Here is a 19,825-nt window from a genome sequence, read left to right on the forward strand (position 1 = left end):
TATAATTTCTTCATAGACTTTATATAAATATGTCATTATTTATGTAAATCAGTTGATTAAAAACATAGCATTATAACAGTTTTACGAAAAATGGGCGTAAAAGTAGGCGTAGAACCTAATCAAAATTGAATAGAATTATTTCGTTAACAAGTAGAAGTTTCTCTTTATTTGTAACTCAGGATTGTTAACAAAACTTAGTAGATATTCACTCCTATCGCCAATCATAATTTCGTGTGGAATGGGGGTAAAAGTAGGCGTAGAACCTAATCAAAATTTAATAGAATTCTTTCGTTAACGAGTAGAAGTTTCCCTTTATTTGTAACTCATGATTGTTTACAAAACTTAATAGATATTTACCCCTATCGCCAATCATCATTTCACGTGAAATAAGTTCCCTTTTCCTTTTTTTTTCGTTCACTAAATTTTTTGTCGTGAAAAAAATTCCCCTGTTGTGAAATTTGTTCATGGAATTTTGTAAACATTGAACAGCTGTTCAATGTTCAATACAAAATCAACTATTGTGAATGAATTGCTAGCAAAAAAGTTTTGATAACAAATTTTCCCTTCGAGGGAAATAAAAATGTCAAGGGAACAAAATTTTCACTTCTATTGGCGATAGGGGTGATTATTTGTTTAACAAAAAGTGGGCGTAAAAGTAGGCGTATAAACTAATCAAAACCTTATAGAATTGCTTCGTTAGCAGATAGACTTTGCTAAGAATAATAAATGTTTTACAAAAAGTTGAAGTAACACCAAATCAATAACTAATATGCAGTTTACAGTTCCTTTTAAGGATCGACCTCAAGATATATCAGTTTTCATTCATTTATTATAACTGGTTTAGGAAAAGTGCTCGTAATTGGAGATGTAGAACTTAATCATAATCTCACCAGAAAAGAACAACCAAAGAAACAAAAAAGAAGTAGAATTTACTCCATGGAAGTGCTGAAAAAGACCTGATGATGATGGTTTTAACACAGGCTTGTCATAGGAGGGATGTCCTTCTTACTATTTCTTCACTACTAGTCATTCTAAAGATGTAATTTTTAAGTTATTTGGAAGCGAAATTGTAGTTTTATATAATTTAACTAATTTCACTTAAATAATTTATTATTTTCGCTTCTTCGGAAGTCATTAAACATCACATCTACATATGCTAAGAGATTCATTAGTGCTACTTTTAAAGTGGTGATAAATGTTATTCTTTGGGAAGTACATCATTTTATATTTGCTGGGAATGTAACATGGTTTATAACATGGCCCTGAAGAATGACTTATACATTTGACAAACTTCCTGACAATTAGTTAAGTCGTTTTTTTTTGTCGGTGTTATATTGAAACTTAATATTATTATTGTTTTATAAAAAGTGGACGTAAAAAGAGATTTGACATAAAATCAAGATTTAGAATATCTTAAAGTCAAATACATCTTAGGATTTTTCAATAAGTATAGCAAATTTGAGGTAAATTACTTTGGTACAATTTTAAATCAAAAGTACCTAAAAATTCCCGTTCAATACTGAAAAATTTTCTTTATACAATTTCAAATGATTTTAGAGTCTTTGTGTCTGTTAGCATTATTGCTTTCCGCTTAAATACATGTCTCTTCTCCCTTTCCCTTCTTAACAAAGATGTATATTTGTTTGACATTACAAAACAAATTGAGCTATGAGTAACGAAATACGACACGTAGTCGTAACCTAATGAATAACCAGCATACACCTGATGGCATTTTCCCCCAAACCGATTTTGGGAACATAAAAGTACGATTTACATTTCTTTGCTTTTATTTATAAACAATACATTTTCTACATCTAATAAATTTGATATGAATCATTTTTTTCTTTAAGCGCTTTTAATGAGATGAGCAATACAATTTTGGAGAATAAAAACGTAAAGGTCGTTATTTATCATAAAAGTTATAAAATATTACAAGTCAACATACATGATAATGTAAAATTTTATTTTAATAAAATCTGTTTAGCTACAAGAAGATTAATTTAGAGCAGGAAGGAGGATATAATAAAAAAACAAATTTATGATTTTAGTAGTCGTTTAATCGATACAGGAAAAAATACTTAGGGCAGCTTTCTGAATGCTCTAGATGTCAAAGGAATACAAATCTTTGATGAATAGATAGGACATACTTTTCAAAACGTTGTTAAGTTTTTAAAATAAATATTTGTGTTTTTCCAAAAATAAACGCAATCATTAGATCAGTATATCTTGAAAGGCCAAAACGGAGAAAAAGAAATTTGACCAGTCTTTACTGAATCCCAGTTTTTGGCAGTACAATATCACTGAAGTATCCAGGCGTATTCTTTGATCGTTCGGAGTTATGTAGGAGAACCATGGACTTGAAAAGGGACATAGTCCAACAGTAAAAGAGTAACACAACAGCATTACAGAGTACAGTGTACATAATGCTTGTGTAATCCTTGGCATAAGTGGGGCTATGAACATTACGTCAACTAAAGCTTTAACGATATGCATATAATACTTGGCATCACTAACAGTAGAGCGACTTTAGTTTTTGACCTAATTGCCAAAAGTAGTTTAAAGGACACTTTGTACATAGTACTCAAATTTTCACGCAACCGATTGAGTTCCCCCCGGGGGCATGTTACCTTGGCGAGACCTCCGCCTTGGTGTTATTGCAATCCCAGGGTATAAAGAGGTGGCCAATACCTCCCAGTCTGGCCCGGACTGAAAAATTGGTTACAGTCTACTGCTTGGCTTAGTCCTTGCATAGATTGCCAGAGGTCAGACCAGAGCACCGCATAATCTGGTACTACAGGTGGCCAGTTGCCCCCAGGACTATGTCCTGGCTGGTCAGTTAATTGAGGTTCTTTCGGAATCCAAGTGGTGGCTGTGGTTTAAACCCAAATTCGTGGGGAGAGTAAGTGGCGGTTAAAAGACTGATGCATGTAATAGTCAATATTTCGGGATAAGTTCGGTGCTGTTGCCGATAACAACAGATACCCCACAGATGGAGATGGACTGTGGGACTAAGCGTTGGAAATGAGTTGGTATTAATTGTATATGGTACGGTATGAATGTGATATTCGGCGGGCCTTACCCCACCCGTCTACCTAATGAATGTGTCGTAGGTTTTTCTCTTATGAATGTGTCTAATGAATGTGATGTGTGCTGGGTTGAATGATGATGGATGAAAGGTATCATATATATATGATATCATTGAATTTTCCTTTCTTGTCCAGATATGTTCAGAGTTTACTCTGTTCATTACCACAGTGTGTCCCTGTAAGTAAGAACAATGTCTACGGCTTATTGATGGATCGTACTTCGGTCTACCGGTTACGTCTCTAGGTGCTGTTGCCGAATCAACAGAAGCCAGTACATGTGCATGGAGCCAATGTACAAAAATTGCCACCTGCGTTTTTCATTGAAGAACAAAGGGACGATGGTATACCGTTCTGAAGTCTACCCTGTGGATGAAAAAGACCACCGTGAGATAAGGCCGTCAAGGCAGGAGCTTACGTCAAAACTTTCGTCATTCCTGTACCCGATTGAGTAATCGAAATTGTTGGAAAATTTGAGACATTGTAAGAATAGCAGACCACTCGGATACGTCAAATATTTATTTATATATTGACTAAAGTCTGGGTTATTGACAGACTAAGTGATGACTATAGATTGTCTATAGTCTGGACTTATAGACTAAATATAGTCTGGATTGTAGGCTGACAACAGTCTGACCTAAAGACCGACTATAGTCATTGCCATAAATTTAGTTTAGAGCTTCAAATTCATATTAATAGACTGATTGAAATCTAAACATATTGTTGCCTAAATTGGATAAAATACATATATCTTCACTATTATGTATGCATATCATATGAAAAGTACTTAGAAACCAATATATATTTTCAACATAATAACATTAGGATTTAAATTCAAATTATAATAGATTTTCTCTGGAATTTATGCAGAAATTTATTTTACAAGTCTTTTTAAAACTTCCAATTATAAAAATGTTGAAAAAAACAAACAATCTAAATCCCTCCATTTACACCAAAAATTTAACAAGACTAAATATTTATTATAATTCTTAAAAAAAATATATATCTTCCTATTACTTAAAAATCCATCCCCCTTAAAAAAATACATTTTCACATAAAACTTTTAATAAAATAATCCATAAAAAAAGAAAGTTTAACACTTAACAACCAGTAAGGGAAAATAAAGACTACTTATCACTTTATAGCATCCCCGTGCAAAAGAAAAAATCCATCACAATCACTTTGCTTTGCTGGATAATGTTGACGAAATTTTCCATGTTTTTCTTTTCCATATAATAAAATCTTCTAGAGAATTAACAAAATATATAAAATATTTAAACATTTGTGTACATACCTGTAAGAAAAAAAAAAACATTTTATTAAAATATTTTTTAATATTATTCCTCTTGCAAAAGAGGGAGATTTATAAAATGAATTTGTCACAGTGATAATAAAAAAAGAAAAATTTAATATATATTTTTTTTTGCTAAAATAAAATTATGAAATAAAATATTTAAAAAATTGGGGGAAAATTTTCTTATACAGTAAGAACAAACCACAAAATGAACCACATTAGATAACGTTGAAAATATTTTTATATAAAAAAGTTTTGAAAATAGAAAAAATAATATAAGAGAAAGAAATTAGTTTAAAAACAAAATCACATTAAAAGCTGAAAAACAAAGAAATTTTTATTAAAAATAATTTAAAAATTTTAAAGTAAAATAATATAAATAAAAGTATAAATTGCCAAATCTCAAACTAACAATACGCACCATAATTACAATTCCCATTTAGTTTAAAATTTTAAAAGTACAAGTAGTTATTGGCATTACACAAATTGTTCTTAAAGAAATATGTATGCATCCCTCCTTTAAAAAAATTTTCTCTACTACTAAGAGCTTATCTTAAAATACTGTCCAATTGCTGGCATAAATTAAATATTTTAACAAAAAGACGCATTAAACCATTGACATCTCTTTAAACAGTAATGACAGGATCATAAAATTGTAACAATAGGTTTATTCTTTAACATAAACTTCTTATTATTTATCCACCTAATTTTCCTTATTGTGTTTATAGTTCATAAAACTTGGGCGCAAATATCCCAACATAAATACTTGACATCTTAAAGTGTCATGCACAAAACTATAGTGTGACAAGTACATTTGATTACAAGTTCAGAATCCATAGACTATGACTGACTATTGTCTAGACTATAGACTGACTATAGTCAGGACTATATACTGACTATAGTCTGGACTATAGAATGACTATAGTCTGGACAATAGAATGACTATTGTCTGGACTATAGACTGACAATAGTCTGGTCTATAGACTGACAATAGTCTGGACTATAGACTGACAATAGTCTCGACTACAGACTGACAATAGTCTGGGCTATAGACTGTCTATAGTTTCGACTATAGACTGACTATAGTCTGGACTATAGATTGACTATAGTCTGAACTGTTGATAAACTGGACATAAGTTTGATTATAGTATAGATTATATATTGACTATTGTTTGAACTAAAGAATGACTATAAACTTTACTAAAGATTGATTATAGTCACGATTATAAGATGATTTGATTCGGACTATAAATTGACTATAGTCTGGATTAAAGATTGATTAATGTCTGAACTATAGAGACGTTGTAGTCAGGAATATATACTAGTTGCAGTCTGGACTAAAGATTGTTTAGAGTCTGGACTATAAAGTACCTTTAATCCGGACTACAGAATGACTATTTTTATAAAGCAACTATAATAGGACTATAAACTGATATCGACTATAGATTTAGTATAGTGTAGACTATAGATTGATTGTTGTCTTTGATGAAGTCGAAGTGCAATACGTGAGTACCTGTCGTATTGCCCTATCTTACGGTGGTTCCTTTGTAAACCACTGGGTGAGTAAAAAGTAAACAACCCACCACTGTCTCTTTGTGTATCTTACACGCAGGTTGCAATTTTTGTATATAAATTGAGCAGGTCCATATTAAAGCACTTTGCTCGAGTACTTGAGCTATGTAATCTCTGACCATTGCTGCCCCGTTGCTTAACTTTCGAGATGTAAAACATCACTTTCGTTTACAACCATTTGATTTGGCAACAGCACCCAGTAGGCCGAATTACGAATCCATCAAATAAGCCGAGACTTTGTTCTTACTCACAGGGACACACTGTGGTAATTCTGATATGAACAGAGTATACTCTAAACATATATGGACAAGGAAGGAAAATTCAATGGTATAATTTGTATATGATACCTTTCATCCATCATCATTCAACCCAGCACACATCCCATTCATACGACACATTCATGAGAGAAAAACATATGACATATTCATTATAGGTTTACATGTGGGGTGAGGAGAGAGGACATTCATCCTGTGCCATATACAATTAATACCAATTAATTTCCCATGCTTGGTCCCACAGTCACTCCCCTGTGGGGTATCTGTTGTTTCGGCAACATCACCGAACTTATCCCAAATTATTGACTTTACCTTACATCAGTCTATCAATAGCAATATACCAATATGGGATCTGTCATCAAAGATAAAAGTTCCTGTGAATATAGTAGTCTAAACAGACTGTTGGTTAAATTGAAAAAAAAAACCCTTGAATAAGCATATCTGTATTATTTATCTTACGACACACTATTAACACGTACCAATACACAAGTTATTGCTACAAATTAAGTCAAAGAGAAAATATAAACAAATTTTTTATGACCCTTATATATTTGTGTGTATGTATTTGTATAAATTTTCTATACACATTTTATATGCCACACAACTTGTTGCAAAAAGTGTAAAAAAAGTCCTTCTTGCAACAACAACAAATAAACTTTGTTGTATAGTACAATTGTATGATGATGTATGATGGTCATTAAAACCGAATGATGAAGTCATAAATTTATGTGTTGCTTCAAAATTTATATGCAAAAAAAGCAATAAACAAAATTTCGTATTCAAATTATTTGATCGTAAATCTTATTTAGGATTTTTTTATTTTTGCTCTTACAAAGAATTCTTAAATATTTTAAGATATTTCAAAGCAAATTTTAATTTTAGGAAAATTGAAGACTCCTTTAGGAATAAAATTTTTTAATAAATATTTGAATTTACATTTTTATTATTTTGCTTAAATTTTTACTAAGTTTAAATAATTTTCCAATTATTTTAAGCTCCTTTTAAAAATTTATTTTTCCTTGATTTACTTCCGCCTTAAATTGTGTAATCAATTTTTCATTTATAATCCTGCTCATTAAAAAGGAACACGTGTTTTATTCACTCAATCATTTCTTCAGTCAGTCAAACATTTGTTCGTTCATTTTTCAAGCCAATTATAGAGTTCAATAACATTTCCACAACATTTAACCACTTAACTAATGCTTCTAGTATGAGTAAAACTGTTTTATAAGTATTCTATAACTAATTTGTTAAATTATTTAATGTCAAATAGAACATTCTCTTAAATTTAGGGCAGCTATGAGTAGTTTTCTATACAGGGGACTGAAGTTAGTCTATAGGTAGTATAGTTCCGTACAAAAATTGACCAAAGTTTCAATTATAGATTGACTTTAGTCTTTAGACCGAATATAGTCTGGACTATAGACTGACTATAGTCTGAATTGTACACTGACTATATTCTTGACTGTAGACTGACTATGTTCTGGGTTATAGACGTCCGCAGTCTGGCCTATAGACTGACTATAGTCTGTACCATGGATTGTCTGCAATCTGAACTATAGACTGAATATAGTCTCGACTACTTACAGTCTACACTATAGATTGAATATATATAGTATGTCCTATAGACTGACTATAGTTTTGAACTAAAGACTGACTATAGTCTAGACTAAAGAATGACTATAGTCTGAATTATAGAATGCCTATAGACTAACCTTAGTCTGGAATAAAGACTGACTATAGTCTGAATTATAGAATGCCTATAGACTAACCATAGTCTGGACTAAAGACTGACTATAGTCTGGACTAAAGACTGACCATAGTCTGGACTAAAGACTGACCATAGTCTGGACTAAAGACTGATCATAGTCTGGACTAAAGACTAACTATACTTTGGAATAAAGACTGACTATAGTGTTGACTATAAACTGACCATAGTCTGAACTATAGATTGACTATGTTCTGGACTATAGATTGACTATATTCTGAACTATAGATTGACGATAGTCTGGATTATAGATTGACTATAGTCTGCACTATAGATTGGCTAAAGTCGGGACTAGAGTTTGCTATAGTGTGGACTATAGATTGGCTATAGACTGACCATAATCTGGAATATAGACTGACTATAGTTTGGAATATATACTGACTGCAGTTTGCAATATAGACCGACTACAGTCCGGAATATAGGCTGACTATAGTCTGAATTACTGTTAGTCTTTAATCCAAACTAATAGGCAGTCTATAGTTCAATCAATAATCAGTCTATTATTCAAACTATAGTGGGTGTATAGACAGCCCATAGACTGAACAAGAGATTAATTATTCTCTAACTATAGACTTATTTTTAGTCTGAATTCAGGACTAACTTTAGTCCAGAAGATTGTGCAGTCTAGTCATACTATAGTACAGATTATAGTTAGACTATATTCTAGGATATGGTCAGTGTATAGTCAATACTACAGTCAGCCTATAGAATGAACTATAGAACCAGTATTGTCTGAACTATAGACCTACTATAGGTTGGATTATAGACTAACTGTAGTCCACACTATAGTGATTCTATTATCTAGACAAACTATGGCACAGTAGATGGGGACTCCAGACTCACAATAGTGTCTGCTATAGACTGGTTACAGTTATTATATCGTATAGATAATAGCCAGTCTATTGTACAGAAAATACTTAATCTATTATTTAGACTATAGTTATTCTCTAGTCAGTATGGACTATAGACGGCAATTATATTTCTTTATATTATCCATGTTTATCCGTTAAATCCTGTTCCATAATTAGTATTTGGCATCACTTTTTGTTAAACACAGTAAAGCTGGAAGTTTATTAATTTATGTAGAAATTGACACACAAATAAAGGAATAACGTTAATAATATGAATGACGATATTGATGACAATATTTTTGCCTTTGAATTTGACAGTTGTAGCAAATCAAATTTTTTGTACTTGATACAACACAATTCTCAAATACTTTTTCCAATACATTTACAATTCTAAATAATGTTAACGATTGTTTGTAGGAATGAATTAGGTTGTGAGCCTTCCATTAGCAAATATTATTTGTCATTTACAATAATTTTATCATGTTTGCCGTTGAATGAAAGGCGAACAAAACTGGAGAGGGAATGCAGGAAAATATTGTAATACTATGGTTATAAATAAAGAAACCCACAAGATTGAAGTCACATAAATATAGAGAAGCTGAATATAAAAATAAACTTTCGTTTTTTGTGACATGTGTATTTTACAGCCAAGTTCTTTGTATTTTATTTTTTTTCCAAACAACTGTCAGCAATATCCTGTTGTATACAAACACATATTCATGTCCTCGCGCACTCTCACATAAAAGAAAACACACATCAATAGTTAATAAGTTCATTGACCCTGTGGTGTATATACATTGTCTTTACCACAATAAATTTACTCACTCACTCATGGAAAAATTAAAGAAAAAAAATTATGTCCCCTTCGCAACATGTAAAAAATACGAAAAAAATAACACATTTAAATGTAATGGAATTTATTCATCCATTTTCATCTTCATCATTTTACTTCTTTATTATACCGGGTATTACTAAATCTATCTGAATAGATGTTTGCTTTAGAGCGTGTAATAGATTCTTTAACTCAATCTTTTCGATTTCCTTCTCGTTCTCCTTCTTCACCAAAAGGAATTCTATTTAAGGAGGGTTTGTGAAGGGATTTAGTTTGTTAAATGAATTGTTGGTTTTGGTGAAGATGGAATATTTGTTTATTTCATTCAAAATGTAGATTATTGTTAAATATTTAAGCTTTGATGGCATTTAAGTCTAGCATATAATGTACATAAATTGAATTTTACGAAAAAGTACATATAAAGACAAATAGCACGTGTATGGGGACTGTAAGTATACTCATGCTCCTAAATGTTTGATTTGAAGTATTGAAATGGGAGTTAATATTACAGTAAATTTCATAAGATGTTTTTGCATTAAATGGATAACGTTAGTGCTTCTGAGTAAACTTTTCTGTACCAAATTACAGCGGGAATACTATAGATACTCAAAACATCCAAAGTGACTAAATATAAGATAACTTTTTTTCCATTTATTCTTTAATGATATTCTATCTTTTGATAATATTTCCCACTCCAAGCCATCGCTAAACTTTCATCTCTTTTCCATATTCATATCCTATGTTAAATATATTTTGGATTTAATACTCTACACTATCGCCCGAATTGTATACATTTAGTAAAATCATCAAAACAATTTACTTTAGGTAAATATGATTATTGGGATTAGTGTTTAGTAATTGTATGACAGTTGTACAATTCATTATAATATTAGTTCGATCTCTTCTTGTTTGCTATTTGTTGTTTGTAGTGTAACAATTTTGGAATTTATCACTAAACTTGTATATGTTCCTAATTGGATTTGCCCAATTACCTTTATAGTTGGATGTGCAATGTTTGTAAATCATAATAAGTTTAATATACATATCATGAAAATACTTCGAACATTTTTTCAATAGGAGTAAATGGATCTTAACAGGATTATTAAACTGTATGCGAGGGAAAGGAACATATGAACTAGACTATAGGCTAGACTATAGACTAGACTATAGACTAGACTATAGACTAGACTATAGACTAGACTATAGACTAGACTATAGACTAGACTATAGACTAGACTATAGACTAGACTATAGACTAGACTATAGACTAGACTATAGACTAGACTATAGACTAGACTATATACTAGACTATAAACTAGACATTTTTCTATGGACTTTTTCCTCAAATTAAACCTTAAATTTAAATCAACATATCCTCGTTTTGACATTTAAATTCATGCAACACAATATTCCTTAAAGTTCTAACAATTTAAAAAAGAATTATAAACAGAAAAAAAATTATTCGGTTTCCATCCAATGAAATTGAATATCATCTGTAAATGACATCCAAAAAACAAGAACAAAAATAACAATGACAGGCATAAAAAAAATAAAAGGAAAATCTAGAAAGAAATTGAAACTGAAATAATAACAGCAATAACAAAAACAGAAAAACTTACAATAACATTTGGATAAGAGGAGAAAAAAGTAACATTTCCACGATACAAAACACAAATAACAACAAGTTAAACATACCCATCAGCATACATGGCAGACGTGCCAGCCATAGCTAAAGCTTTATAACGTGCCTGCTCATCCGTTGGCAGCACAATATCTACCGAACGTGAACGTGTTGCATTGATATTGGGCACTGTTAGAAAACAACCATCACTGGGTTGGAGTTCTTCCGTTTTGCCACCCGAGGAAACTTTCGAAAAGCAGGAGTCAACAGACGCAGCACGATCACGTCTCAAATCAGGTACAGCTAGATAAATATCACGTACAACGAGTGCGTGCTTAGCGGCGGTCGGTGAGCCACAAGTGGCCATGGTGGAAACTTCATCAACCGAATCGATAGCGTCCACCGAAGATTTGTGTTGTTCTTCTTGTGAGACATTTTCCAGAGAATTGCCCGTGGGCTCAACGAAAATAGCTTCTTGGCGGGAGATGGAACGTCTTCGAGGTCGTTGTGTAGAGGGCGAGAGTGGTGGTGGCATAGAATTCGTATTGGAATTGTTTTCATTGTCATCTGTAGTCGTTGTTATTTCTGCGGCTGTATCAGAGGCAGGAGGAAGATCAGTACTAAAGGCTGGTGGTGGTGGTAAAGTTAAATCGAATGATGGTGGTTGTGGCAGTAATTCTAAAGGTGAAATAGGTGGTGGCGGTGGCAGTTCCATAACCGGACTATCACACACCGACAATGAGAATAACGGTGAAACAGGAGGTGAACCAGGATCTATGGGGAATGAGTAGGCAGGAAAAGGCGGATAATCACCATTTGTAGGCGATAAAGTAAATGTTATGCCACAGGGCGTCGTCGGAGGCGGGGGCATAAGAGTATTGCCAAAATGCGGAGAATCATGTTCTGACTCTTCGAGACCCTCATCTTCTGAGGTGGTAACCGAACTGCCTATAGTATGGCGTCGCATTTGTCGTGGCAGTCGAGCTCTAGTCTCATCTATACCGCTAGACATGCCACCCAAACGTATATCCATTTCCAAGGCTGCATCATCATAAACATCTATAGACTCACCACCCAATTGTTCATCTTCAGTACAAGGATTAACATCCTCATCCGTAGCCTCACCATCTTCACCTTCCTCACCCTCTTCCTCGTCACCATCATCATCTTCATCACCACTACCCTCGGAACTGCTATAACTATAACTCAGACTTTTAATTTCACGATGATCGATAAAATAACGCTGTTCCACCGACATTTGTTTCTCATACTCCTCCAAATATAAACAGTGTATACAAGGAGGCGGTGTTTTGGTAGAGGAACTACGTCGGGTTTTACCTCTCCTTGGCACCTCCAAAAACGTACCCGAATCATCACTACCCGCTGAAGCAGCTGCCGAATCGAAGGAATGTGAACGCTGTGTATGTGAGGCTTGAGGAACTTGCAGAAATCCTCCTTCAGATGAACGTTCATCGGAGGAGGATTGTTGTTTGAGAAAATGCGAAGACATGCGTTGAGCCTCCAGTTGCATTTCATCAAATGAAGCCGAACGTACCTGGATATTGGAAGGGAATTATTAAGAAATTTTAGAAATTAATTTTGATTTTTCGTTTAAGAAGTATTTAAAGTGAAACGTGCAATTCTGAAATATTTAATTAAGGAGACTGAGAAGAAGCAAAACCATGCTGCTAAATAATAAAATTAGAGTTAAAAGTTAATAATAATAAAAATTGAAAATCCAGCCAAAGATTGTTTAAATCTTTTGAAGGATCTGCGACAATTTTTTCAAAGAGAAAGTTTACAATTTAAAATGAGGTTAATGCACTTTCCGCTCTGCATTACTATCAATCCTTGCAGATTTACGAAGTCAGTTTTGCGAAGTGAAGTTGTTTATTGAAATCAAGTGTCTTAAGAACCCCAAATCGTTGATCATACTAACGGAAATGTTATGTTCATCTGATCTTGATTTGTCTAATTTCGTTTGTACCGTAACAGATCCTTGAATATCGATTTTATAATATTTTAAAAAATATTTAAAACTAAAATTCCTAAAAACATGTCATCGCACTCTCATCATGCAATTTCGAAATAATTCCAAAAAATATTTTCATTTCTATTACAACATGCCACCACATGCATAAATTAAAAAGGAAAGAAAATCTTTCAGAAACGTGCATTTGCATTTCTTCTTCCCTGATGTAAAATTTAAAAAAAAAAAAAATGAAACAAATTCATGCAATCGGGAATATTTGCTTTTACTCCTACAAATTGTTGTGCGCATATTAATCCCTCAAAGTATGCAAAAGACAGTGAAAATGTTCTCGTATAAAGTTAAAAACCACAGAATCATTACCACCAACGCTGTCAACAGTAGTGTCATCATTGTCATCGTTATTATTACCATAAAATATTTTTCCATAATCATAGTGACACTATTTTTATTGTTTATTTTTTATTATTATTTTCTCTTTTTTTCCTGCATATTGTCACAAAAGTACAACTTAATAGACGGTTGAGTGACTGACTGACAGACAGTCGGACGATTAGTCAAACATTTTGACTGACTATACATATGTATATGATATTGATAATGATGTTGTTCTGGTTGTTAAAGTAAATTGTGTCACTGATATTTTCTATATTATCAACATATGAACAGACAATGTCAAATGTCACAAAAGGGATTTAAAATGTAAGAGTGTGTAATTTATTGTCAACATGTATAATTTAATAAGTAAAACATCTATGCGAGGGTTATTAGGAAAGTCTTCGAAAAATCATGAAGTTTAGCAGCAGAGGTGATGTTCAGTCAGTTGTCAAAAGGCTAAACTCTTCCGTAGTACTTTACAGATTTCTCTCTCATATATCCTCCCCGTTAAAAGTATTTCATTAAGTTACCAAATTAGAAGAACTATAAATTTCACACTTATAGCTTAGCTAAACCTCACGAATTGATCGTTGTTGAGGTCATCAAAAAAAATTGCAAATAACATATTGCGATCTTTTAGAATTTGGTCTCTTAGGAGAAATTTCTATTAATATTTGCTCGCTGAATAGGAAGGAATAATTATTATGATGAAGAAAATAATTTTGTGAAAGAACCCTTCTCTGCAATCTAATATAAGCTTAGATCTGTTTGTATCTTTAAGAAACCTAGAACTGCGATCTAATATAATAGATTTCTCGGCGGGTATTTCTATTCACAAAGCCTTTGAGAACCCAAAATGTCGAAGAAGTAAAATATCAGAAATATACCATTCTCAACTTTACGTAGGTCATAACGAATTAACTGGATAAAGTTTAGATTTGAGAGTTTTAGTTAAAGATCGTTTAACTTCACATTCTAAACAAATTCTTGTCTGTCTCATCGGAAAACAAGGAAATAGTTTACAGTGTATTTGCAAAGTTAAAGTGATTGATTTAGAGAAAAAATATCTGTGTTTTAATTTCTGAAATTAAAAAAAATTATGTTAAGCCAGTAATGACTGGTAAAGTCATTTTCTGAAGAGGACCCATCTTCGCAAAAGATGTAGAGAGATTTTGGCTCCTACAAAACAAGTTTTTGTCCAGTTTCATTATTATATTAGCATTTCTCACCTAGTAATGAGCTTAAAAGTGGTTGTCAGATGTGGACCTTGGGGGATGGGGTCAAATATAGACTGATCCTCACAAAAAATACTAGAGATATATTGGCTCACATTTCTAATTACATCGCTGTACTTGCATTCTGAGCCGATAATGAATGTTAAAGTACAAATGAGCGTAATAGTTTTTGAAACACAAAATGTTGGTTGGGTAATTAAATTATGCTATAAATTATAAATATGAGTTGATACAAATATTTTTACAAGATTAACATACTTTTTCATTAAAATAAATCTCTACCACATTTTTCACTTTGCTTTGCTGCTAATGCCATTAGTTTGTAAAGCTAAAACAGAAACAAAAGGATTCCCTTCGCATACATTCAAATGATACATTTACACAGACTTAACATTGTGGTCAAATTGTCATAATATTTTATGATGACTTTTAATAACATAAAACATAGAGTCCTTTATAACAAAATTTGAGTATACTAAATGTAATGATAAGTTTGTGAGCTTAACTGAAAATAAAATTACAATTCAACTGTTTTGTATAACAAAAGTCGGCTAACACTTTCTAGCAAAAAAATCTAAAGAAGCGAAAAAGAAGTAGAATTTACTCCATGGAAGTATTGAAAAAGACCCGAAGAAATGATGATTTTAATACAGGCTTGTCATAAAAGGAATGTTCTTTTTATTTGATTCCAAATTCACTACATCTAAAGTCATTCTCAGGAAGTAATTTTTTGTTCTTTGAAAAATTAACTTCAAAATAAAATGACTTTTATTGAAAAAATTTCACTGTAAAAGACCTTAAATTTTAAACAAAATTGGATTCTTTTTGCTTCTTTGGAAGTCAATAAACATCACTTCCACAGACGGTAAACAAATTCACTTAGTGCTACTTTTAAAGTGATGATAAATGTTATTCTTTTGGAAGTACTTCATTTTATATTTAGCTGAGTGTGAAACAGAGTTGCAGAAATTTTAGAATTATTACAATAGTATGGCTCCTTGCAGGGTACTTACGATTACATTGTAATTCCCTTTGTACATTATAAATATTATTAATATTCCTACAATACAACATTTATTAACTCAATGTACATGTGAAACATATACAAATTCAAAGTAATAATTTTCATACAACAATTCTTCTTGTTCTATAAATCTCGTTTTTATTTCATCACTTTTTATGGATTTTAATTTTAAAAAATACTACAAAAAAAGAAAAGATTGTCATTTAAAACTATGTCAGTTTTTTCCCCATATTTTTTTTTTTGTTTCATTTTAATTACCATTCATCATCATGTTGTTACATTCTTTCCCTTTTTTTACGAAATGTTATGACACTCAAAGATACAAGTTGTTGAGCAAAAAAAATAGCACAATGCGGGAGTGATTATATGACAGAAAAAATATATATTTATGTATAAAAAATGACTGGTCATATTTCAGTTGGTCATATAAAATTATTTATTATGCATAAAAATATCTAGATTTGGGGAAAGTATCAAAAAAGGAATACTTAATAAAACATATATTTTTTCTCTTACATTTAATTACTTAGTAAAACTTACAAAATTTTATTATTTAAAGTGCAATTGCAAAAGTTTTTGAATAAAAAGGGAATTAAATAGATATGATAGAAATTACACTTTAATTTTCTAAATTAAAATCTCTTTCCATGGAATAACATAACAAGATCATTATGTCCCTTTAAATTTTCATTCTATACAGATCAGTTCCAAGGCAGATCATTTCGTTTAAGTAATTCACAATACAAGATCAGTGTGATCTAAGGCGTTTCTTTTCGCTAAAGTCAGTAAATTAATAGTTTTGAGAAAATAAAGTGATTTGCTAAAGTCTTTCTATTAGCGATTATGAAAGAGTAGGAGATCATATAACATTTTTAACTATTTCTTTTTGAAGGTTCTAGTTTCTTAATAGAGATGTTACCACCCAGCAAAAAAAGAACTTCAAAAGAAGCGAAAAAGAAGTAGTATTTACTTCATGGAAGTACTGAAAAAGACCTGAGAAGTAATGATTTTAACACAGGCTTAACATAGGAGTGATGTTCTTTTTTTGTTTATTCCAAATTCACTACATCTGAAGTCATTCTCGGGAAGTAATTTTTATGTTCTCTTTTTGGAAGTTATTAGGAAGTGAATTTGACTTAAATAATTTCACAATAATTAAATAAATTACAAGCTTTTATAAATCCACTCCAAAATAAAATTGGTTTAATTTAAAAAATTTATGTTCAAAAAAATCTAAATTTTATTTAAAAAAAAAAAAAAATGAATTCTTTTCGTTTCTTTGGAAGTCAATAAACATCACTTCCACAAAAGGTAAACACAAATTCACTTAAGTCTACTTCGGAAGTGGTAATAAATGTCATTCTTTTACAAGTACTTCGTTTTTTTTTGCTGGGCAGTTTACAGAACCTTTTCGTTTATACAGATTAAATTCCTTAACTGATCACTAGTTAGGGAATTTGATGTCAAATCAAGGAATTTTGATGTAGCAGATATGATTGATAATACGAATAAAAATCTTCGGGAGTTTAAAGAGTCATACAGACAATACGATGTGATTCCTTATAACGTTTGAGGGTTCTTAGCTAAATCGAACTTTCACAGAAAATTTCATTAAATTTCATCTAGCAAAGATTCATAAAAATCTTCGGTGCATTGATAGTCAACGAAATATAACGAGTTTAATGAGTCATACAGACAATACGATATGATTCCCTTATAAGTTTAAGGGTTCTCAGTTAAATCGAACTTTCACAGAAAATTTCATTAGATTTCATCGAACAAAGATCCAAATAATCCTGTCGAGATGATATAAATGCTTATTGTACGTTTATTGCAAACATTTTCCATACAAAATTCCTACAATAAATCATCAATAACTTTATTATAGATTTATGAAAATGGGGGTTAATATGTACACAATTATATCTGTCTGTCACGATAGATTCCGAACAAAGAGAGAAATCTGAAAAGTTCCACAAATATTTCCGATTTATCCAGGTTGATTAATGATTTCACCAGTACAGGAAAAAACTCAATATCTCTTTACAAAAATCTATAAGGATCAGCCCATAGTTGGACCATCCAATATCTGGGTGTTATTTATTACATATATTTAATGTACATTTGAAGTAAGGAAATATCCACTGAGGCGAATCAATGTCTTTGGGGGTCACCATTTGAAATCGGTTAACAAGCCCCTGACAGGCAATGGATGGTTTACGCGGTAGTTCACTACACGCGAACAGTCAACTATAATCGAAGAGACTCCGTTTTGACAGGCAATTGTTCAATTAATAAATATATAGGATCCTTAAACAAAAGAGACTACTAGAACGGTAAACGCTTCTAGTTCTCACATTTTATTTAAATATATGTCTTTACATTACGATAAGTTTTTTCTTCAAAAGTCAATATATTTGGTGATCCACAGGGATCTTACTTGAATTAAAAATAAACAATAATCATGCAAATATTTTAATTAAAATTAACAAATTAAGAAAAAGCTTTAACAACAACAATTAGAACAAAAACTCAAAACAAATAACAATATTTAACAATTCACACCTGTTTTGGTACTTCAAGACTATTTTGAGTTTTCATTTCAGCACCAGTTGGGGTACGCGAACGCGTAAATGTTGTACGTAAACGTTGCATTTTAACTTCACTTTCTCTTACAAATTATAACTAATTTAAAAAGATTTTGCTTTAATTTTAAACAATTTTTTTTTTGTTTTACAACAAATAATACAATATTTTTCAATTTCTAATTTTAATACTTCAAGGATATTTTATGTTTTATGACGTTGAAGTTAGAATTGATATCACACAAAAATCTCCATGATTTTTAGGATAAATTTTATTGCTATTGCTATTGCAAAAATCTATTGGTAGTTGCAATTGCGGTATTAGTTGCTGGTGATGGTATGAAAGTGTTGTTAACTGTTTCTGGTCACCAATAAAATTGAATAAGACTTCTTTGTCTGTTGCAAGCAACCTTTTTACAAACTTATCTTTTGATTTGTCTATTTTATCGATGTTTTTATTGCTGTTGTTGTCAACAATTTTTATACAATTTGTTGCTGTTGTTGCTTCTGTGGTTACTTTTCCTGATGCTGCTGTTAGAAAAACCCTTGAGGCTATAAACTCATCAAATCCCATTTTTATTTTCTATACCAATTGTTGTTTTGTGGTTCAAGGATTTCGATTTTCTTTTTGGTTTTTTTGTAGTTTTTTATTACTTTGTATTTCTTTTAAAAGGTTGCTAATTTTTCTCTAAATTATTTGCAAATTCCTTAAGTGTTTTTATTTGCTTTTGACTCAACACCTTTTCTTGAGGAGGTTTAACAACAATTTGTAACTGCAATTAGAAAGAATAGAAAAATAATATTAAATTAAATATTAATTTCAAAAACATTTTATTAATGTCCCTAGAAATTAAAAAGCAACAAATTTGCATAATTTTATTTTTGTTTAATTTTTTGCAATCAAACAATATTGTTATAAATTGTAACCCTTTTTTCAACAAAAAACTTTCTGTTACAATTTTATCGCTTTTTCCAGTCCTTTTCTTTTGAATCAATTTGTTCCTTTTTATTTTAAATGACAAAACACTTGCGATGGTTATTCGTAAGATTCATAAATCATTACTTATACTTCATTTGAAAGTATAATAATCTATTTCTCTAAAAGTTTTCAAAGTACTTCAATGTCAAATATTTAATGGTTAAAAGTTTATCCCTTAGTTTTTACACTTGGATAAAAATTATTATTGATCAATGTAATAAGTAAATAAAATATCTATCTATATATATATATATCTATCTATCTATCTATCTATCTATCTATCTATCTATCTATCTATCTATCTATCTATCTATCTATCTATCTATCTATCTATCTAT

General features: G+C 31.1%; 1 protein-coding gene across 7 annotated transcripts in view; it reads right to left on the reverse strand.

The window, feature by feature from the left end:
* Positions 1–19,825, reverse strand: part of LOC111687405 (eye-specific diacylglycerol kinase) — a 295,119-nt gene that overhangs the window by 65,671 nt on the left and 209,623 nt on the right. For 6 of the 7 annotated variants that reach the window (XR_006940300.1, XR_006940299.1, XM_046946831.1 and 3 more), the window contains exons 5-6: positions 18,489–19,281; positions 11,371–12,851 (exon numbers count right to left, since the gene is read on the reverse strand). The exons of the other annotated variant lie outside the window; for it this stretch is intronic. Coding sequence is in view for 4 of the 6 variants with exons in the window: in XM_046946831.1 (XP_046802787.1) it covers positions 11,371–12,851; positions 18,489–18,578 (1,571 nt within the window). In the remaining 2 variants the exon portion in view is untranslated. The remainder of the gene's footprint in view (positions 1–11,370; positions 12,852–18,488; positions 19,282–19,825) is intronic. 7 annotated transcript variants of the gene reach the window in all.

Source organism: Lucilia cuprina, chromosome 3 (genome assembly GCF_022045245.1).
Source record: "Lucilia cuprina isolate Lc7/37 chromosome 3, ASM2204524v1, whole genome shotgun sequence".
Lineage (NCBI taxonomy): Eukaryota > Metazoa > Arthropoda > Insecta > Diptera > Calliphoridae > Lucilia > Lucilia cuprina.